This window comes from Balaenoptera ricei, chromosome 1, assembly GCF_028023285.1.
Source record: "Balaenoptera ricei isolate mBalRic1 chromosome 1, mBalRic1.hap2, whole genome shotgun sequence".
NCBI classification, from domain to species: Eukaryota; Metazoa; Chordata; class Mammalia; order Artiodactyla; family Balaenopteridae; genus Balaenoptera; species Balaenoptera ricei.
Window position 1 is genome coordinate 158,036,002 of NC_082639.1, and position 21,540 is coordinate 158,057,541.

The window sequence follows — 21,540 nt, forward strand, 5'->3', positions numbered from 1 at the left end:
CACAACACACTCTCCACACTGCAGCCCGAAGTATCTTTTAAAAACAGAAATTAGATATTACTCCTTTGCTTACAATGGCTTTCCCTGCACAAGAATAAAACCTTGGAACCTTTCGTGTGACCTGCCCAGCCCAGGTGGCCGTCCCAGACCACATCTGTGACTGGCCCGCCCTGGCCCTTGCCTTCACTCTCAGGAAGCCCCCGCTAGCTGCTCTGCTCCCTGAGCCACTCAGGCCTCAGGACTTTGCCTGCTGGTACCTCATGGCTGGTTGCCCTTGGTGATCATATCCCTCTCGGCTCAGTGTCTCCTCCCCAGAGAGGCTGTCCTGAGCACGCACACAACCTAAGTCAGCAGCACTCTATGCCCAGCCACTGGCTCTCAGGGTGTCCTATTTCTTTAACTTGGTAGGTCTCAAACGATCTGTTTATTGGTTTATCCCCTGCCTCTAGAATGTTACTTTCCTGAAAGCCTGTTCTCTTTGATATTCCTGAACCCGGCACTTGTAACCTGGCACCTAAAAGCCCTCCGTGAATATCTGTTTAATGAATGAAAGGGAGGGTGCCTCAGCTGTCTACTTGCCCCAGCACTGACGACTAAACAGCTGAGCAGATCATGAACAGACCAGTCTGAGGGCTACAAAGGGGTTGGACTTCGAGGGAGGAGGAGGCTCCCAGGCAGGCCTGCTGTCATCTTCAGAGCTGCCCAGTCCGGGGGTTACCTGAAGCAGGGGAGATCCACCATGACTCCCTTCTTCTGTACTGGACCTCCACCCTCTGAGCCCCCCTTGTCCTCCATCTTCCCAGAGTGGCAGAGCTGGGGTCCATCATGGGCTTTGGACTAGGACAAATCTCAGTCTTAGAAATTCCATCTCTACCTCTTACTCACTGAGTGACCTTGGACATGTTTCATAATCTGAATCTCAGTTACTGCGATTAGAAAATGAGAATAATAATCATCATAATGCCTAAGTCACAGGGCTGTCTATAAAGTTGGTGCCAGCACGTGAAAAGCATCAATAAATGTTAGCTTTTATTAGCATTGTTGTTATTACTGTCAATCAGTTAACGATTATTTTTGAACATCCCCCTCCCTTAGCCTCCAGAACCTCCTCCTCTCCTATGGCAGCCCTGCCAGGGTGTCCAGGGAAGTAGCAAAGGCTTCCTCTGCCTTTCCCTATTTGGGTACAGGATTCGTAGCCCTCCTTCCCTAATTTTGACCTGTAAACCACACTTACTTATTCTTGCAGCAGCTATATTATGAAATACTTGTCTGTTCAGCTAGGCCAGCTCTTGGCAACAGGAGACTCTTCTACCTCTTTCCTTAAGCTGTCCCTTTTCCTCTTGGAGTCTCTGCCACCCCAACTACTCTAGGTACCCAGTTTTTTCATTTTTCTCATCATCAATAAGAAGATACTGACAAAGTAATTCATACTATGGAGTCAGTGTTATCTTGGCTTTAAAAATAACACACAGGGCGATTCTTAACCCAAAGGAACACCTCACCAATGGGGGGATTTTATGCACTGTGTGGGAGCTACAGGAGGGGGCAGGGCTCTCCCTGGTTTCTTCAACGACATCTTTAAGGAGCTGCCTGCCCTGCTTGCCTGTGGACAGGGCTCCACTTGGTGTTCCAGTGCCTCCATTCTGTTGCTTCCTCTTTGTCTGTCTGAGACTGCACACTCCTGAGGGCAGCCATCTCTCTGGCTAGCTCTCACAGGGCTGTCTATAAAGTTGGGGGTTATGAGGCCTTGGACCATGACTTGGTGGGACAAGTGTTTGTGGCACATTCAGCACGCCCCACCCCATGTGCACCCTAGGACTTGCAGCCTCTGCTTCTCTTTCCCACATGTAGGGAGAGGTAAGTTTTTCTCCCAGCTCTGAGAGGCAGCCCTTCCTGTGAGAGCCTGCCCTACCTCAACCAAGGTCCTGGGTCCAGCCCTTTCCCACCATGGAGAAAATAGCAAGAAAAACAGATGAGAACTGATACCCTAAGCTGCAGGGTCTGCTGGGACCTGGCCCGGAGGAACCCCAGGAAAGCTTTAACCCCGGGGCTCCAGGCAGTTGGGAAGGGTGAGGGGAAGAGAAAAGGCGGGCACCTCTCTAGCTAGAAGTTACCTCCTCCTTCTCTGTCACCTGGGACACTGTCAGAATTCACCTCCTCTCTTGGTGGGTCATCACTGCCCAGATGTGGGTCCTGGGCGAGATACCCCCTCCCCTATTCCTCAGGCTGGACGGCAATACCAGAGGTCACTTTGTCTACCCCCCTTTCTCTGGGTGGTACCACCTTTGAATAGGGTCTAGACATTCCCATTTTAAAGCTTGTAGGAAAGGGATGTTCCCAATCTGCCAGTCATCCACATCTAAACAACCCACAGTCAGCCTGGTGCCCTGAGGAGAGCTGGTCTTGGAGTCAGGAGATGTGGGCAAGTCGTTGCCCATTTCTGGACCTCGAGTTCCTAATCTGTAAAATGGGGATTCCATCATGCGCTGTACTCACCTCACAGGGTGGTTACGGGGATTACCTGGGACATGAATGTAAAAGGGCTTTGTAAATGATAAATATGATGTAAATCATAGCTGTGATGGGCTGTGATAGGGGGTGCCTGGCCCACATCCTTCCTTCTGCAGCTGCAGCTCCAATGGGCTCTGCTGAGGCTCACCACAGGGACCTGCCCCCCTGCCTGTGACAGCTGTGGCAGAGTACCTTAGCCTTTTTTCTCTTTTGATAGAATGACCTGCGCTCCTTTAGCCTCACCCCATAGACTTGCCCAGAGCTTCTTTCACTATAGGACATGTGGGAAGCACTTTAAGCTCATCAGAAACAAACCTTGAGCCAGACGTTTACAGAGCCATTAGGCTGTGTTTGCTGAGCATCTAGAGATAGCAGGGTTTCTCAGGTGCGTGTGTTTTCAGGGGCTTGGAGGGTTAGGAGCTCAGGCACAGGAATGTTGGTGGCGTGCTTACAGAGCATTTCACATATGTTAGCTCATCTGAAGTGGGTCCCACAGTCTCACTTTACAGAGGAAGAACTGACCTAGTAAGTTACAGACCTGGGGCCCAGATATGGATCTCTGACTCCAAAGTACGCACCAGGCTGGCTATCCTGCTGGGGCTTCAAGAGGTGGAAATAGGCTTTAGTTACAGCAAGAGAGCAAGGATTAGATCTAAGAAAACTTCAGGAAGGCAGAAGCAAACTGGACAGATTCCAAGGCCCCTTGGAGCTTTGGGGACACAAGGACCCTATGATTACAGAGTAGGGGATGGGGGACCACACTGAAGGTGTTGGAGTCATCTAGGGGCCTCAGTTTCCCCACTGGAATGATGAGATTGGAAATGAGGTCGCTTCTAGTGCTTGCTTTCTAGATGGGGTGGGGGTGGGGTCCAGTTTCTCCCATCCCTCAAATCATTCCCCTTTCCACTCCTGTAAAGCCTTCAAGGAGCAGTGGGCTTTGGTCCAGGGTGAGAGGGACCTTAAGAATCACTGCTGTGAAGGAGAATGCCGCAGATTCCACAGGCACGGGACAGAAGAAAACGGAGTCAGAGGGAGGCCTCCGCCTTCACACCCGTGGGTCTCAGTAGCTGTTCACATGCTCAGGAGGGCACTCCATCCATCTCAGAAGCTACACTGGAAAATAACAACTGGGCAAGCTGCTGGGCTGAGCCAGCTCCTCAGCACAGAGCTGGGCGGGCCCCGCCCTTGGAACTAGCTCCAAGGCCAGTGCGTGGGCAGAGGACATTCTGGCTGCTGGCTGGATTGGTTTAAAGGGAAGTGGGGAGCCCCCCCCCGGAGGGGCATCCCCTCAACCCTGGGGGCAGGGGTGGGGGGAGAGTCATGGCCCATGGGCAGCCTCATCCATTTTCTGTGTCATCCAAATGTTTTCATCATCTGTGTATGTCATGGCATGAAAAAGGTTGGTAGCTCTGCCCCTTGACATCGTCCTGCTTATTTCCTTCAAAGGACATATCGCAACCTCTAGTTGTCTTGTTTATTTATTTCCTTACTTTTGTGTTATCTATTTCTTCATCCAAAATGTGAGCTGCATAGAGGTAGGGATTATTAATCTTACTCCTAGCACAGAGACCAATGCCTGGAACAGAAAGCACACAAAAATGAATGAATACACCCATGTATGCATGCATAAATGGGAGTTCCTTGCATGTAGTCCTCAATGAACATCAGTTTTCTTTCCTGAGAATAATTCCCAATTAGCTTGGGGGTGGAGAGCTGGTTCTTGAGATCAACCCGTCAGGAGGTAAGCACTGTACATGACTGAAAGGGGAGGCGAGGTAAGGATGGGGGTGGGAGATGGGGGCACTGGCAGAGATGGGACACAGCCAAAAAGAGGGGGTGTGGGAAGGCTTTTTATTATAGTGTGTCAACTGGCCCAAGGGGAGGGGTGGTTTGTTAATCACCTTGTTGTTGTGGTCAGTTAGGAAGCATAGGACAGTGCTGCCACCCTCCATGTGGTCTTGGGCAGAACACGTGACTACTCTGAACCTCAGTTTTCTCAGCTGTCAAATGGGCACTCATTCTGCTGGTGCTTTTCTACCCCACGGGAACTGTCATGAAGCAATGATAAGGTCACCAGTGGGGGTGTGCCAAGCACATGTGAGCAATTTTTACTTTGGTAATTTTAGTAAAATTCCTAAAGGAATTCATTTGTTGTTTTCTTCTATGTTTTTTCCCACCCTCAGAAGTAGACATGAACCAGTGCTTTGCAAGTTCTGGCCTAAATTTTAGATCCCAAAGACTTGACCCTCTAGCCAAAGACAACCACCTCCCCACTCCTGGGCCCTGGCTGAGCAGGGGCCTCCTCTTAGAGACCCCCAGGGGCTGGGTGAACTGAGGAGGGGGCCTCACACTCTGCCCTCCTCTCCCCCAGGTACAAGACAGTGGTGACTCCCCGAAGGGCTGTGGTGGCCATCGTTGGCTGCTGGATTCTCTCCTTTGTGGTGGGCTTGGCACCTATGTTCGGCTGGAACAACCTGAGTGCAGTGGAGCGGGCCTGGCTGGCCAATGGCAGTGTAGGTGAGCCCGTGATCAAGTGCCAGTTTGAGAAGGTCATCAGCATGGAGTATATGGTCTACTTCAACTTCTTTGTCTGGGTGCTGCCCCCACTGCTGCTCATGGTCCTCATCTACCTGGAGGTCTTCTACCTGATCCGCAAGCAGCTCAACAAGAAGGTGTCCGCATCCTCTGGTGACCCGCAGAAGTACTATGGGAAGGAGCTGAAGATCGCCAAGTCGCTGGCCCTCATCCTCTTCCTCTTCGCCCTCAGCTGGCTTCCCCTACACATCCTTAACTGCATCACCCTCTTCTGCCCTTCCTGCCATAAGCCGAGGCTCCTCATGTACATCGCCATCTTCCTCACACATGGTAACTCGGCCATGAATCCCATCGTCTATGCCTTCCGCATCCAGAAGTTTCGGGTTACCTTCCTTAAGATTTGGAACGACCACTTCCGCTGCCAACCTGCACCCCCCATTGATGAGGATCCTCCAGAAGAGAGGCCCGATGACTAGACTCCACCTCCTGCTCCCACCTGCCCACATCTGGGGCATCTCAGCCCAGTCCTCACCTCCCTACTGTCCCGCTTGTCTCCCTGTCTCCCTGACTCTTCCCTACTGGGCATTGGGCTGTGAGTGCCCAGCACCTCGAGGTCCTGGAGGAGTTTTGGGAGGGCAGCCCATGGGGAAAGAACCAGGTAACCTGAGGGGAGGAGGAAAGCGGCTTGAGCCTCCCCACCTGCCTGACCAACCCACAGGCAGCCCAGTGCATCAGGCTGAGTGGGGCCTGGGGACACTGAGACTGCCAAGGGGCCATGTGGGCCAGGAGGGCAAGCTCAGGTCCCATGGCAGGCAGGGAGGGGAGTCTGCTTGTCTTAGGTGGTAGTGGTGCAGCCCTGGGACCAAGCTTAAGGAGAGGAGAATATCCCCGCCAAGATGGAGGGAAGGAGAGAAACTAGATGTCCTGGCCTTGTTTTCTCTCCTGTTCTGTAGCAGAAGGTGACCAGAGCCACTGACAGGCAGGAATCAAGGAGCCTCAATCCCCACCTCCCAGAAGCCTGTGTTCCTGGCCATGCTGCATGCCAGGGTGCCTGCTCTCTTTGCCCTGGGGATTCCACGGTTATACTTGGGAGAGGCCGAAAGGGCGAGTCCAGAAATAATTTCCAGTATTTGCTTTATTCTTCACTAGCCCTTGGACCTGAGTGGGGGCTCCGAGCTCTCTGGAGCTAATGTGGAATGGTAGGTGTGGGCCTCAAACAGCCACTGGGAGACAGCGTTGAGCCCTCATTCTTTCCCTGAGCCTCCCAAGTAGGAGACTTGGTGTGTAACTGCCTGTCCTCTGGGCCACCAGCTCTCGGTGATGGGCCTGTGCCCTCCTAGGTGACACCCATCTTTGTTGCTTCTGAGCCAGATGGAGAGGAGAGCCCCAGACATGCCAACTCTTGGGAGCATTCTGCCTTTCTGGGGAGTGGATGAAGAAGGGAAAGTGGGCTGCTCTGGTCACACTGGGATGAAGTGTGACAGGGTGGTCAGGCCAGAGGAGACTACCCTCCTGGGTATATGGGCAGGAAGGTCTTACCAGAATTTAGGTACCCTCAGTACCCCTGACACTTAGCACAGTGATCATGGGCTTTGAGGCTCTATTGCAGAGTCTAGGCCTTTAGACTAAACCCTTGGGGAAGGGTCCGCTCCTGGCCAAGTCCAAAGCTCCTTATACAGAAGAATGAGGGGCCAGGTTCTAAGTGTGAATAGCAACTCCAGACATGATTCCAGGCCCTTCTCTCTCTCAGAGGTGGGATATCCCCTGGCTCCCAGGGCGGGCCACTTGACTAATAAAAGACTGTGAACCCTCATGGAGAACGTACCCCACCACTGTCTGAGGGCAACAAACAACCTCAACAGAGAAAAAGCAATGGTGGGGGATGGGGAGAAGTGAAGAGAGGGGGGACTTGGAGGCATTTGGAGCAAGGAGGGTTCCAAAGAAGGGTGTGTCTGTTCCTATAGTTATCCTCTTAGGGTAGCAAACTCTGCATGTGAAATGAGATCCTAAAAAATCTCACATCTGGAAAACCCCCATGACACTGCAAGCTCCCTCCCACTGGCACCTTCCTCATGGTGTCAGAGGTGGAGACCCCCTCATGATGACACATTTAACACCCCCCTCATGGTGACGCAGTGCCGCCCCCATCATGATGATGCTCATTGTCACAGAGGCCCCTGTACTGTATCACCACACACCTTTATTCAAGTGCTTCTCACCCAGTGTACAACTCTCTGCAGGAGCGCTCCAATCTTTGCACTTTCCAGGGCCCCTTGTATCCAGGAAGCCTGGCCTGGGGCCTGCTAGGCAGGTACCAAGGAGCAAAGCCATCAGTCATCACTATGGAGATGGGGACCTCTGGCCTCCGTGGAGCTTGATTCTGGGCCTGGCTGCCCTGAACCCTCAGGCCTGCAGCACCTGGCAGAGAACATGTTTCATGAGCCCCTGCCGTTAGGCAGAGCTGGGCTATACGTGCCCTGCTGAAGAGGTGATATGGGGAGCGCGAAGCAGTACCCCTCTTCCTTTCCCAGGCCTCCTTCCCCTTAGGCCCTCGGGCCCAAAGCCCAGGTCTCAGCTCTGCCCACTGCAGCTCCAGGATACATCCTCACTAGTCCAGGGCCTCAGAACCACCTGGGAGGGCAGTCAGGGCACGGATGTTGCCCCTACTTTTCTGACTGAAGAAACAGGTCCAAGGGAATGCCCTGGCCTAAGGTCATTCAGAGCCAGGACTAGATCCTGTCCTCTGACCATCCACTGAATCCCTTCCACTGAATGCCCATCCCTTCCAGGCCTCACCAGCATCACCCTGCCCTGCAGCGTCTGTGGAACACCCCCAGGACTGTGCGTGTTCGCTGCCTGTGACTGCAGATTTGTACTCAGAGCTGGCTGCCCCCTTCCCTTCTCACTCCCACCCCTGCTCCTGGCCTCCACCCCCAGAGGCAGCAGAGGGAGTGCATGCAGCCATTTACCTTCCTCCTCATCACAGCCTCCACCAGTGGCTCTTCAGTGTGTGGCTGAGGCTGGGAGAAATCTGAAGGTTAGAGCTCAGGGAGTGGGTGGGTGTCTGCTGGGGACCCGAGTGGGGGGTGGGGGGGGTGAATGAGTCTCATGCCCTCACCCCAGTGATCCATCTGTCTACGAGGCAGACTCTACCGCCTCCTTTACCCACGTTAAGCCATCCTCCCTCTTGGAAAGTCCTTCTGACAGCCTGACCTCGATTTTCACTACCCCTGTCTTGCCTTGATTTTCAGCACTCAGCCTCGTCTAGTCCAGCAGGAGAAGAGGTGGCTTCTCCTGGTCTCCCATCCATTGGAGGGTTCCTAAGGAGTGACCCCTTTCAAGCCCTCACCTTTGACCTCCAGCCGGCAGTCCACAGACGCCTCCCCCAGCACATTGATGGCCTTGCAGGTGTAGACCCCAGAATCGAAGGGGCTGGGTTTCCGGATCTCCAGGGTGCAGACACCTTGCTCAGAGAGGGCGCGGTATTTGGGGTCACCCTGGATGTCCATCTTGTTTTTCATCCAGATGATCCTGGGCTGGGGAAGCAAGGTCAGAGGAGAGCTGGGAAGTTTGTGGGCCAGGACGAGGCTCTCGCAGGCCATCCTCAGGCTTAGGGAAAGATGCCTGGGAAGATCCTTCAACCCCAGTGCCCCTGCCCAGGGCACAGCAGGGCCCTGCCCCTCACCTTGGGTGATGCTCGGACACTGCAGAAGAGCTGCGTGCTGTAGCCAGGGGTGGAGGTGTGGTCAGCCAGGGGCTGGGTGAACGAGGGGGCTTCTGAGAAGTCTTGCTCAACAAAGCTTTTAGGTTTGGCAACAATATCTGGTTTGGGGGGAGAAAGTAGGGTGAATTTGAGGTTACAGGAGGAGACCTCTTAAGACTGACCTCATCCATTTTCTTAAAATCACTACAGCTTACACTTAGGTATCCCACTTAATCTACACAGCCTTCCTTTGCAAGGATAAATTTGTCATCCCCAGTTGACAGATGGAAAACTAAGACCCTTCATAGATGAGGGACTTGCCCAATATCATGTAGTGAGTTTGCGGCTTAAGCGATGGAACGTCACATGATGACTATGGCTCTCTGAGCAGAGAGCTGGTGGTCTGGAGGAAAATTAAGGGTTGAAGACAATCCATTTCATCCCTACCTCCTCCTCTGGAACCCCATGGCAGGACCCCAGGCTCCTGGGGTCTTTGGGAAGCCAGGCACAACCAACATGCAGGAGCTTAGAGGCAGAATGTCTCAAAGAGGCAGAGGAAAGCCAAAACCACAGCTGGGTGAGTCGCAGAGGGGAGGACAGAGGGGAGTGGGCAGCAAAACCAAACAGACGAGATGATCTTGGCTGAGGGTGGAGTCTAAAAACCCAGGGATTCTGCATTTCATTTCTGTTTGTCTTTGGAGACTTGACTGGCTTTCTTCTTTTAAACGAAAATTTCTTCCTAATTCTGTGCAGTTCAGGCTAGTGTTTAAAAGAGTGTGCTTTCTGCAGCCCACACAGACTGTACGGGGGAGGGCCTTGGAGCACGCAGGGTGACAGGGAGAAAGGGCTTGGAATTTCACATTTGACGCAAGAGGGCCATGTGTCTGTATAGAGACAGTAAATACCCATATCTCTCTTGTCCATCTATGTGGTGTTATATTAGGGTCGGGAGTTTGCTTTTAGCAAACTCACCAGTCTACCTATCCACACACATTGCCCTTCAGAGTAGCTCCCTTGGGATACTGCACAGGAGACCCAATGACTGCTATGATGTTGGCAGCCATACGGCATCTTTAGAATAAGTGCACAGCCTCCCAAGGGGTGTTTCTCATTTGCATGGGTTTGCTCTGATGTGTTTGTTACAATCAATCAACCACATCCATTTCTTTACAGTCACGCCATGTGAATGTGTGCGTGTGGGTAGCTGTGGAGTGGGTGTGGAGAGGGCAGCAAAAGCTCTGGCAAGTGGACACCCATGAGAAGCACACAGGGAGGGCTGCTGACACACCAAGGAAAAGTCAGAGACAGGGAGAAGGGTCAGCATGGCAAGGCCTAGCTTGGTTTCCGGTCTTGGACCCAGACCCACCTGTCTTCTGGATGTGGGCAAGCTCCTTGGTGACGGCCGCCGAGGCACTGAGTCCACACAGGTTTTCCGAGAAGACCCGGAAGGAGTAAGAGTTACCCACGATGAGGTCGGAGATAGAGCAGGTGGTCGGGTGGTAGCGCTCCAGCACTGTGAACCATTGCTGCAGGGACCCTGGGCCTGTCATCCTCACCTCCACCCTGCCCTCCCCCTCCCTGCTCCCCCTGTGGCCTCTTCCTCAGAGGGGCTTGTTCCACGCCCCATCCCTGGGAGACTGAATCATCCAGCTTTGGGTCTGAGGGGCTTTAAATTGGGAGAAGGAACCCCTGGGAGAATGTGACCTTGCTGGGGTCCTCAGAGAATTCTAGAACTTTACTGGTCAAAGTGTGGCCCGAGGTCCTGCAAAGTAAGAATCACCTGAGAACTTCATAGAAGTTCAGGATCTCAGTCCCCACCCCAGACCCGCTGAATTAAGATCTGCATTTTAGCAAGATTCCCAGGTAATTCATATGCACATTACATTTCCAGAAGCACTGCTCTAGAGCTTGAAGGGCCTCAGAGAGCCACCCTTGAAGTCTTCAGGAGGAAACTGAAACCCAGAGATGAAAGAGATTTGCCAAAAGCCACACAGGGAGTCAGGTTAGTGGTGGGCAGACCAGAGCTCTTCGGTCCGTGGACTCTTAGTGGACAGGCCTTCCCAGACACCTAGGCCACTTCTTTCCCCGCAAACCCAACCCCAGTCAGACCTTCCTCCTCCCCGTACTCTGCTCTAGCAGGCCTCACCCCTGTCTTTTTGTCTGCCTTCTGCACTGTGTAGCCCAGGAGCTCTGTGTTGCCTGTGTCCTGGGGTGGTGTCCACTCGAGGGCAGCGTTGCAGCCCCAGACATCCAGTAGCCTGATGCTGCTGGGGGATCCAGGTTTCTCTGTAGGACCAGGGTGTGAGAGAGAGTGAGGGGGAGGGCTGGGCTTGCTGCAAAATCCCCCCACCCAAGATCTGGCTCTTATCACTCTCTCTTGGCCTGACCCCATTGGCCATCAGTTCTGGGGCAGGAGGTGAGGTCTCTGGGTCCCCAGCAAGCCAGCCCTGCCTCCCCTGGCCCCATACCGATCACCAGGATGTCGATGGCTGCCTTGGCCTCCAGGCCTTCCAGCTGCACGGTGAGCTCATAGCAGCCTGAGTCGGAGCGCTGGGCTGAGCGGATGAAGAGGATGGAGTCCTGGTCCCTGGTGCGCACACTCACCCGCTGGCTGTCCAGGGCATGACCGTTGTGGGTCCACGAGGCCTGAGGCTTGGGATTCCCCTGGGAGGGAGGAGCCCTCAAGGTGAACGCAGAAGGTGCCAGCACCCCCACACCCACTCAGCTCCAGGGATCCCTGTGCCAGGAGAGCTAGCCCCATTGGCCCTTCCGAGCACAGGTAGCAGAGGCTAGAGCCACAGGTGCTGCCTACAGCCTCATTCTCCGGATGTCCAGCCAGCCCCGGGGCCACCTGTCCTGTTCACCGGCTGGAGAATCACAACTGAGTCATGTGTACAACAGAGGGAGGATGAGGCCATCTTGGTGGGTGGGTCTCAGGCAGACCTCCACGGGGATCCTGACATTTCCTGGGCTCCTCTAATACACCTCAGACGGGGGCCCTTATTTCACCCAAGTTCTTATCCCGGGCAGGAGGCATACTCACCTGGAAGGGGATTTGCAGGTTAATCATCTCTCCCACCTGACGGACATAGGTCTGACGAAGGTGGCGGGGAACGCGGATCTTGGGGGCCTCTGCATTAAAGCGAGAGGCTAGGCTTAGCACAGCAGGGGGGCTGCTGATTGGAGGCTTCTGTGGCAGGGGTAGGGGACAACTGGAGAAGGCTGCTGGCTGGGTAGGAGGTCTCCTGGCTATGCTCTGAGGCTGCCTCCTTGTGGACAGGGCAAAGCTCACTCCCCAGATCCAGGGACCCAAATCCCCTGAGGCCCTTGGGGACTTGAGAGCCAGGAGGTTCCAGGAGGGCAGGGCCTCCACGGTGTGAACTGGTAGGCATCCCGGGCACTCCCTTGGTGCCCTGACCCTGCCAGGCTGGGATTTGCCCTGCAGCTCTGGTATTCCTGGGCTCCAGATGGGCCCCAACTGGCTCCCTGGCTCCCCCTGGTGGGCAGCATGTGCTGCGCCTGTGGCCCTGCATTCCCTGGAAGGGTGGCAACACTGTCTTCCCAGTCCCTCTGCCCTTCTGCTTTGAACAGCTCAGGCCTTCAGAGAAGCCCCTGTGAGACCCATTTGCCCACTGCTCTGTCTCCAAGCCATACGGGAGGATTGGGATATTTCCCTTTTTAAATGAAGCCAGAGCAGACCTACCCCCTTCCTTCTCTCTTACTCCTTCCACTACCTTTCAGTCTGCGGTGGGGAAGTCCTTCCTGACACTTTACTTCAGCCCCATGCTACGGTAGAGAACCACCTTCCTGACTATCACCTAATCAGGTGCAAGGGCATTCCAAGGGAAGCTGCAACAGCCCCTGCCACTATCCCCCTGGGTGGGCGTAGGGGTGGTGGTGGCTGAGGCTCCTCAGTGGCAAACAGGTGGCAGCAGTTGGTCAGTGGCACGCAGGGCAGAGACGGAGGAGACAGAAGGAACACAGTGTCTCTGAGGATTAGCTGTGCAGGCACTTGGCCCTGGGAGCATCAGGCGTGGAATGTTCCAGGGGCAGCTGCAGGGGGCCAGGAATGCTTGGCAGCTCCAGGTGGCTGAGGAGGGACAGCTGAGCAGCTGAGGATTCTGGACAGGGTCCCCACCCTGCCCTGCCCATGAGGGGGGCCTGGCTGGCTGCTCCCTGTTTATTCACAGCCTCCTCCCCTCTTCTCTCCAGGAAATCCCCTTCTCTCCTGCCAGAGGAATTTTAATGGAGTAGAGGGTGCTGAGTCTAGCTGACTCCTTCCGTGTTAGGCCTTGAAGTAGAGGGTCCTGGCCCCTGCAGGCTCTCAGAGTCTGAGGTCCCTGGGCCCTCAGGGAAGGTCCAGGATGCCGACCAACCCCACTCTGCAACAAGGAGGGCTTCCTGGCACTCCCAGGCTAGAATCGATGAGTCCATATTGAGCTGCCAGGTGGGACCATGTCTCACCCAGACTCAAAGGAAGGGAAAGTCCTCTGGTTCTAAAAATCACCAGAAAAAGACTCCCTGCTGCCTGGTAAGACATGAACTGTCCTGTGTGGGAGTCAGGTTCTGGGACTGCCACAAATAGGCTAGGTGATCTCAAGGGAGTCCTGGGTGCCTTTGGACCTGCTTGGCTTGGATGGACAAGCCGTAACAGTCTACAATTCTACACTCCCAACCCCCTGGTTCCCACATCTCTCAGGCCTTAGAGTTGAAAAGTATTTCCTTGAATCCGAACTTGACCCCCTTCTGTGGCCGTGAAACCCCCTCTGTCTGGAGGCCTTGTCCAGAATTATGGGGTCAAGACGAGGAGGGGGGAACAAGGAGAAATGTGGAGAAGGCCTCAGGCCACCTGCTGGCCTATGTCTCTTGTCACCCTGCAGCTCTGGGCTGTCCCCAGAGACCTTGGATCAGACCAAATGACTCACTGCCATTAACAGACTGAAACCTGATCAGTCCTGGGAGGGCTTGAGGCTAATGCACCCTACAAATAGAAATCTTAGCAAGGGGACAGCAGCTGGCCTCCCAGGTTCCCAGTGCAGCACTGGCCTCTGGGGATGGAGAAACCTTCACCGGCCTTTTGCAGGGCGTTAATCTTCTTCCCACTAGGGACGTGGTGCAGCAAGAGGCAAGCAAAGACTCCTCTCTATTCCAAAATGTTTGGGAGAATCTGGAACCCAGGCCATATGAAATGAGCAGAAAATGAGCTTCCATGGCCGCTGAAGGAATTAAGATTAGGTAGGAAGAATGTAATGACTCTAAGCACTGGGACTCTGAGGCAGGTGACCTGGGGAGCTTGAGCTCTCAGTTCTGGAGGTCAGGAAGCTTGGGGGCTGGGCCACTCAGGGAAATGGCCTCTTTGACCTCTAGAGGCCCCTTGCTGCTGAGGAACCTGGGACTTTCTTAAGGCAAAACGGCGATAGCAGGTGGCTTGTGCACGTGAGTGTGGGATGGGGGGAAATGACTGCCCTGTTCGCTCTACCCATTGGCCTCAGTTTCTCCATCCATTAGATAAGGTGCCTGGGAAGGGCTGGGGAGCAGGCTTTACCAATGATCTCTTGGATGTGGACAGGCTGGTCCAGCACAGCTGGTGGGCCAGCCCCTGCAGAGCTCACTGCAGCCACACGTACGAAGAACTTGTCACCTAGAACCAGGTTCCGCACGGTCTGCTGGGTCACCATCATGGGCCGGGAATTCACAGGCACCCACTCCAAGGCTGAGAGAAATGAAGAGAGTGCAAGGTCCTGGCTCCATGGCTGTGGGCACCCTTCTCAGTGGGGCTTCCCTTCTCGCTGATGATCTGAGGAAGCTGACCTCCCTTTCTGGGACTTATTTTCCATTTGCCTCCCTGACTTCTTGTTGTCAAATGGCATCAAAGACACCTGATGTTAGAACCCTTGAGTGGTGGCCAGAGATGGGTTTGCTGAAGCCCAGAGAGGGTTGGACACATTTGCCAAATCACACAGCAAGGTAGGGGCAAAGGCAGAGGCCAGGCTGAACTTGACTGCCACGGAGGTGGATAAGAGGATGGTGGCATGAGGAATTTGGCCAGAGCCGCCCGTCCCCTGTTTCTCCTCACTGTCTCTTACAACTTACCCTCCCCCTCAGCTTCTTTTGCTCTCCACCTCCTGCTTGCCCTCCCCAAGCAGGGTCCTCTGAGACTTACTACCTCCTTCATTCTCACAGGGGAGTGCCCCAGTGTCACCTACCCTTTTATCTCTGTTACTCAGAGGCTTCCTGGAGCTGGAGGACAGGGGGCCTCCTAAGGCCGTTTGGACATCCTCCTGCTTTCAGAGGTGTGTTGGTGGAGCAAGAAGCTGTGTGTGAGTGGCTTGAGCGGACTGCTTCCTCTCCCTCCTTCTGTATCTCCCCTTGGACTGACCCAACTGCAGAGTCTGGAGGCTTGTCCCTGCTGCCCTCTAAGCCCACCTCCCCTGGGTGTATGCAGAGCTTAGCCCATAGCTCACCTCCCTCTCGGCGGAGTTCCAGAACATAGCCCTGGAGCCCCAGCTTCCCTAGCCTCTCCGGGGGTTCCCAGCTCACAGTCACCGAGCTGTCACTCACGTCCTCCACAGCCAGCAGCAGCGGGGCACTGGGGACATCTGAGGGAGAAGCAGGGGGAGATAAAGAGGTTCGTAGCCAAAAGCTCTCCCCGCACCACTCTCCGCCAAGGCTGCCTCCCTCCTCCACCTGCCCCGCCTCTTGTCACCTTCAGTTGGAGGTGCGGGTTTAGAGGCTGCGGGGGCAGGTGCCTGAGGGGCAGGCTCCTGTGGCTTGGGAGCTGGCTCTTCCCCGGTAGACTTCGGTGCTGCCACTTCTCCAGAGGGCTCTGTGGTGGGCACATTTGCAGACTCAGAGGCAGTCTCCTCCGGACCACAGGCAAGGGCTTCCCAGGTGGCTTTTCCTCTCATTGCAAGGATTGCTGGAGGGTCAGGCTGGAGTGCGCAGGGAGCAGCACTGGAGGGTCTGTGCTTCCAGGGTGCCTGGGACACCTAGGTCCAGGCTTATATAGTCAGGGGGCTGCCCCACCCCCAAGCAAATGATTCCCAGCTGTGGGGTCAGGTCAGGCAGGGGGACTGGGGGGGTGCGTGGGGAGGCGCTGAAGCCAGGAATAGCTCTGGCGGAGGACTGCAAGGGTCCCTTGAGGAGTGCACGACCTCATCCATCACCCCGATTGGATCTCAGCAGGCAGGGTTCTGGTGCCCAGATGGGAGGAGGGTACAGATCGGTGAGATGGGACATTGCCAGGAGCCTGTGCCAGGGGTCAGGGCAATGGGAACAAGAGCTTCCATCTGGAGAATGAACCCAGATCAGGCTCTGTGTGTTTGGCCTCTGGGGGACCACTTGTGCCCAGGGCTTCTCAGCTTGGGTGCTGGGGTCCAGACAGCCTGAAACAGCCTTCTCTTGGGAGCACTCCCAGCTTTGTCCCTGGGCTCCCACACTCCCCTGGTCCTCACATTCCCTGGGAATTCTCACTTGTGCTGCACGAGGTTGAGGGCCTAGAGAGGGAGGGAATTGGGATGCCCAAGGTGGGCCTGATTGGAGGAAGGTCTTCTAGCAATGGGACCCCAGGGAGGGAGTCTAAGGCCTCTGGTTACCCAGCCTCTCCAATCCCTGCTCGGGACCTCAGTTTCCCCATCTGTTACAGAGAGCACTATGACAGTCCCCTAGCCCTTGGGGGTAAAATCAAGTCATAAGACAGGTCTGGAAGAGACCTTGGAGGAGGACAGCACTCTGAGACTTGTAAACTCTTCGAAGCAGGACATCTGCATGCCACGGGGAAATGAGACAGGTACAACCAAATTTCTAGTCATTGAGTCATTCATCCAATAAAACAGTAAGATTGAGAATGATTTAATAAGCCTGAAAATAACATGTGTCAGGGAGGAGGGGAAGTAACAAGAACTCTCATTGCTGGTGGGAGTGTAGATGGGAGGAATCTCTTTGGAAAAAGTGAGACAATATCTAGTCAGATTGAAAATGTGCAAATTCTCTGACCCAGCAGTTACACTCCCAGAAACTCTCACACCTGTGCCCCAGGAGACATGCATGCAAACATTCACAGCAGCATTGTTTGTAACACCAAATCCGGAGAACACAGCTCTCCTTCAGCAGGGGAATGCATAAATAACTGTGACATGTATGCACCCCTATAAACCAAAATGGAATAAAATGAGCAAACTTCAGCTACATGGTTGATCTAACAGACATAACGGGGAGCAAAAGGAGCCAGGCACAGAGAGCGATGAGACCCCATTCATATTCAATTCAAGCACGGGGGAGCACCAGCTCTCTTCTTCAAGGGGCGTCTCTAGGGGGTGAGACCACAAAAGAAGGCAGGGAAGGTCAGGATAGTGCCTGCCTCTGGGCAGAGGCACAGGGATGCATGTGACTGTGAAGTTTCAGGGGCACCAATAAGGTCTCATTTCCTGTCCTGGGTGGTGGTTACACAGGCTTTCACTATATAGTAATTAAACAAATACATTTTATGCACTCTTTAGCTTGTATGATATATCCCATAATTTAAAAATCAATACACATGTAATTTATTTAGGGCCCTCAGTCGCATGCATGCTCTCCCCTTGCCCTGGGGCTTGGGGGCACAGGAGTGTGGCCACCTCTCACCAGTGGCTGTCCTTGTTGGGGAGAGGCAGTGGAGGGCCTGGGGAGCCTCCAGATCCTGCCCTGCTTGGGTGCCCGTGACCTCTACCGGGTGACTCAGTGTCCTGCTGGGCAGTCCTCCAGGACTGGAGACCCGATCCCTATCCCTGGCATCTGACTCTGCAGCTATAAGTGAATGTGACTAACTCTGCAGGGCACTGCGTCAGCCCTCCAGAGACTGTCCCAGGATGGGGGAAGGGTGGCCAGGGGAGGTAGGGTGGGGGTTGACTGCCCTGGAGGACTCACAGCCTCTGGCTTTTCAAAGACCCCTGTGTGGTAGGGTAGGCAGTGGGCAGGGATTAGGGAATGCTTGGCCCACTGGCCAACAGCAAAATGCCAGGTACCCGCTGAAGCTCTGGCCAAGTTCTCTCTCTTTGCCTTTAGCTTGGAGGTGACCTTGGGATCAGTTGCATCTGCCCCGCTCCAGCTGGTTCAGATTTCAGGGAGGCCAATAGGTGTTTTCTTCCCCACAGCTCAAACCAGTGTCACAAACCACTAGGCCAAGTCACAGACAATCCAAACATCAGGGAATCCACAAATAAATTCTCTTTGGTTTTGGAGCATGCAGCTGAACTCTCTTTGGATACAAGGCATGTTCGGGGCTCTGGGAGTTCACAGAAACTGCTGAGAACATCTCTACTTCATAAAAGCTGGAAGGCTGGCTGATCTGAGCTCATCCCGTCTGACCCATCCCGTCCCATCTGGCCCCCACCTCATGTCCCAGGCTGAGCTGAGGAGTCTTGATCTCTGCATGGGTTGAGGGCTATGTCCCGAGAGGGGAGAGACGGCTGGATTACAGCCCTAAGACATCTGACTGATTTCAGCCCAGCAATGGAAAGGGTTCCTCTACGGTAATGAGCAACTGGTCACTGAGAGTGTGGGGGGAGGTTGGAAGGCTAGCTCTCAAGCCCTGTAGAGACTCTAGGCCTGGGACGGAGGGAGGGCATGTGAGGTAACATAGGTATCTCCTTCTAGCCCTGAGAGTCCAGGGTCAGGGCTCTCTCTAACCTGACCCTGTGTTGTCTCCTACCCCTCCCCAGGGAGAGAGGAGATGAAGGGTTGGTGTTAAAGGGTTTCCTTCCTAGTGCCTGCTAGCCCCTGGAAACAGAAAAGGCTTCTTTCAACAAGGAACTGTATCGAGAAGTCTGGACGACAATGACTTTTAAGATCTGGAAGCCCATCAGCCCTCTTGGGTTAAGTCCATGACTGATGGATCTGGTGATGCTTGCCTCTTTTGGGGACTTCTTGGGGCCCAGCAGAGGACAGGGTGGTCTCACTTTCTGCAGCTCAGGACTACCAAGCCTGAGAGAGAGGAATCCAGAAGACATGGGGGAGGTGAGCCCCGTGGGTCCAGTGGGACCGCAAAGATAGACTGAAGCAAGCACTAATAACTGGTGAGCCCCAGTGCTTTATTGAGCAGCTGCAGAATCAGGAATGGGAAGTGGAATGGGGACATGATTATGTTCCTGAGGAAAGGTTTCAAATTGGGCTTTGCAGAGGATATAATTAGTGTGGTTGCTGCTTCTTGTAAGATATTTCACTCTGCGGTGGTAGAGCTTGCCAAAATGGTGTCCTTAGGCATGGATGCCTGAGGGTAAGGGAGTTGAAGAAATCTCGTTGTGTGGGGCTTGGAGTTGTTGAGCATTCTCCTTAATCAGCAGTTATGTGCTGACCCCGTGTCTTACACTGTGTTGGTCCCGCAGCCCCACCCTTACCTGCCTGTCCACCGGAGCTGAGCTCAGACGGCAGAGCTGTGGCCCTCTGCATGGGCCCAAGGAAGGGAGACTGAAGCTCAACAGGGGACCCAGCAGGGCAGGTGATCAGTCTCCTAGCCAGTCAGAGCCAAGTGATCTCTGCCTCACTGTGTGCCCAAGAACCGAAGGCTACACCTCAGCAAGCGCATCCTTGATGGTACTGGTGAGAGGGAAGTGCAGATTCTGTCCGCAGAAGGTGCCCTGAAAGTCATCCAAGTCCAGGGCCCACACCATGGCGCTGGCCAGTTGCCTGTTCCTCAGGTACTGCACCTGGCAGGGAGACCCAGAGCAGGCAGGGCTGGGTTCCCTGGGCCAGGGTGCTTATGGGGAGCATGCTATCTGGACGCCTCCCCATGGGAGAGAAAAGCAGACACCTGAGACCCAAAACACCTCTGTAGCCAAGCCCCACCCTCAGTGCAGGGGGCTTCCCTCCCCCTCTTCAACTGGGGGTGTGGCCTTAGGTACGTACTTTGTTTTTGACGCTCTCCTGATCGTCATACCCCACCCGCTGGTTGCCCTTAGTGGCATAGGGGACCTGCTGACCAAGGAGTCTATGGACCGTGACTCCATGGAGGAAGTCACAGATCTGAGCAGAGAACAGGGCAGGGGTGGTGTGGGGAGCTGTGCTGAGACTTTGCAGGTCACCAGGGGGTCGCCACTGCAGGCTTCACACAACTTTACTTAAAACAGATGCAAAGATTCCCAGGATCCTGTAGCTGCTGTAACCTGAGGGCATTATGGGGGCTCTGATTAGCTTCCTGCATCTTAAACAGGGATTTGGGGAATGGTGCTTTGACACTGAGGACTGGCCCAAGGCAGCACAGAGCATCAGAGGATGGGCCGAAACAAAAGAACCTACCTCTTGGCCATTGCTTTTTCCTGGGCTAGAAGGAAGGCTCCAACTTGGTGGCCAGAGGGGGTGCAGACAGGATGTGCCTGCCCTCCTCCTCCCTCTTCTCCAGCGTGCTAGGTCTGCTGGAACATTTTTTTTAATTTCCAAAGGAGTAAAGTGGGGGTGGGGTGGGAGGCTCACCTTCCCTGGGGCTGCGGGTGCCGTGGGAAACCGTACCTTCTCCCCAGCTCATACCTCATAGTAGGCGAGGGTCCCTTTCTCCTTGGTGAACCGGCCTGGTATTCCTGGCCCTGAGGTCGGGGTTCCCACATCTGTCTTGGAAGAAGCCAGGGTGAAGCTCCTCCCAAAAGTGGGGATACCCATCACCAGCTTATTGGCCTGGGCCCCCAGCCTCAACACATAGCTCACAGCGTAGTCCTGTGGGTGGGTAGGGCAGGACAGTTTGAGCAGTTAGATGCTGGTGGTCTAGGAGGGGAAAGGTTGTGCAGTTCCCACTGCTGCCTTGAAAGGTGGAGTTCCAGGTCTAGATGCATCTGGACTTCCCTTCCTTCTGGGAACCTGTAATGTCAGTCTAAAAAGCATTGTGTAATTTCAGTCGTGAAAAAAATCCTCTTAGGTATAGGAAAGGATTATTACTGTTCGATAGTTGCAGAAATCTGGTGATTGGCCCAGGTTACACAGCAAACAATGGCAGGTCTAGACTAGACTCTTGCCCTCTCAGCCCCCAGCCCTCTTTGTGCTGTCTTCAATCTGCCCTCTGCCTTCACTAGGTCCACCCTATAGGCCCATCAGGAGATGTCCTGATTCTTTATGGAATTATCACCTTCCCAGTTCCCAGAGCTGTGGAGAATGCATAAACTTTGGGCCTCAGTTTCCTCATCTGTGAAGTGGGCCCTATAACACCTCCCTTGCAGGATTACTGAGGAGTGGAGAGGTTGGTGTCTGAGCTCTGGCAAGTGGCATGTCTGTGGTCCCCTCTCAGCCCTCCCTCCTTTGGGACACTCACAGCATTGCTGAATCTGTCAGAACTTGTATCTTCCTGGCCTCGGAATAGGGGGCTGTGATGTGCTATGGTCTGGCGCCACGCTCCACGAAAGTCATAGGTCAAAAGGCTGATGAAGTCCAGGTGTCTGTGGAAGAGTGGATGCAGGACAAGGCAAAAAATTGAATAAGCGCACCACCCTAGCAGGATGTGAGCTGTAGAAACAGGCAGCCAAGAGAAAAGCCATTAACCCAAAACCCAGTAGAACCCAGTGACCCACTGTCTAGGGTGCTGGACCACCTCCCTTGTGCCACACTGGGAAGCGGGCTCAGGGTCCCACAGGAGCATTCAAGGCAAGAATGGGGTTCTTCCAATCTGCCCCCAGCACACAATTGGGAGCTGGCCTCCAACACATGTCACCCCCTCCACTCCAGCCACATTCATCTTTGAGAAAGCAGATTACAAGTGGCATCAACAGCTAGCCTTGTCGGGAGAGAGCAGGACCAAATGATGGCCTGAACCTATGATTCCTCCTGGTGGGGAG

General features: G+C 54.4%; 3 protein-coding genes across 6 annotated transcripts in view; 1 reads left to right on the top strand and 2 right to left on the bottom strand.

Annotated features, from left to right (window-relative positions):
* Positions 1–6,859, top strand: part of ADORA1 (adenosine A1 receptor) — a 34,814-nt gene extending 27,955 nt beyond the window's left edge. For all 4 annotated transcript variants that reach the window (XM_059904535.1, XM_059904543.1, XM_059904528.1 and 1 more), the window contains exon 3: positions 4,883–6,859. In XM_059904535.1, the coding sequence (XP_059760518.1) occupies positions 4,883–5,522 (640 nt within the window). In that variant the 3' untranslated portion in view covers positions 5,523–6,859. The remainder of the gene's footprint in view (positions 1–4,882) is intronic.
* A 367-nt stretch (positions 6,860–7,226) lies between these two features.
* On the bottom strand, positions 7,227–15,745 carry MYBPH (myosin binding protein H). The gene is made up of 11 exons (XM_059939338.1): positions 15,456–15,745; positions 15,214–15,348; positions 14,295–14,462; positions 11,793–11,881; positions 11,218–11,413; positions 10,896–11,035; positions 10,116–10,275; positions 8,732–8,868; positions 8,396–8,582; positions 8,016–8,066; positions 7,227–7,464 (listed from the first exon to the last, which is right to left on the bottom strand). Exons 1-10 carry the CDS (start codon positions 15,655–15,657, stop codon positions 8,050–8,052), a joined length of 1,431 nt encoding a protein of 476 aa, XP_059795321.1. The 5' UTR covers positions 15,658–15,745; the 3' UTR covers positions 7,227–7,464; positions 8,016–8,049.
* Positions 15,746–19,000: 3,255 nt separating this feature from the next.
* CHI3L1 (chitinase 3 like 1) overlaps positions 19,001–21,540 on the bottom strand; it is a 7,177-nt gene continuing 4,637 nt past the window's right edge. The window contains exons 7-10 of the mRNA XM_059904563.1: positions 21,021–21,144; positions 20,249–20,431; positions 19,631–19,747; positions 19,001–19,431 (exon numbers count right to left, since the gene is read on the bottom strand). Of these exons, the coding sequence (XP_059760546.1) occupies positions 19,291–19,431; positions 19,631–19,747; positions 20,249–20,431; positions 21,021–21,144 (565 nt within the window). The 3' untranslated portion in view covers positions 19,001–19,290. The remainder of the gene's footprint in view (positions 19,432–19,630; positions 19,748–20,248; positions 20,432–21,020; positions 21,145–21,540) is intronic.

Coding starts and splice junctions, on each gene's coding strand:
- MYBPH (XM_059939338.1), bottom strand. CDS start 15,657: ATGAGAGGAAAAGCCACCTGGGAAGCCCTTGCCTGTGGTCCGGAGGAG. Junction 11,036..11,217: donor CATCGACATCCTGGTGATCG/GTATGGGGCCAG, acceptor CTGGTCCTACAG/AGAAACCTGGATCCCCCAGC. Junction 8,869..10,115: donor TGCCCACATCCAGAAGACAG/GTGGGTCTGGGT, acceptor CCCCCAAACCAG/ATATTGTTGCCAAACCTAAA.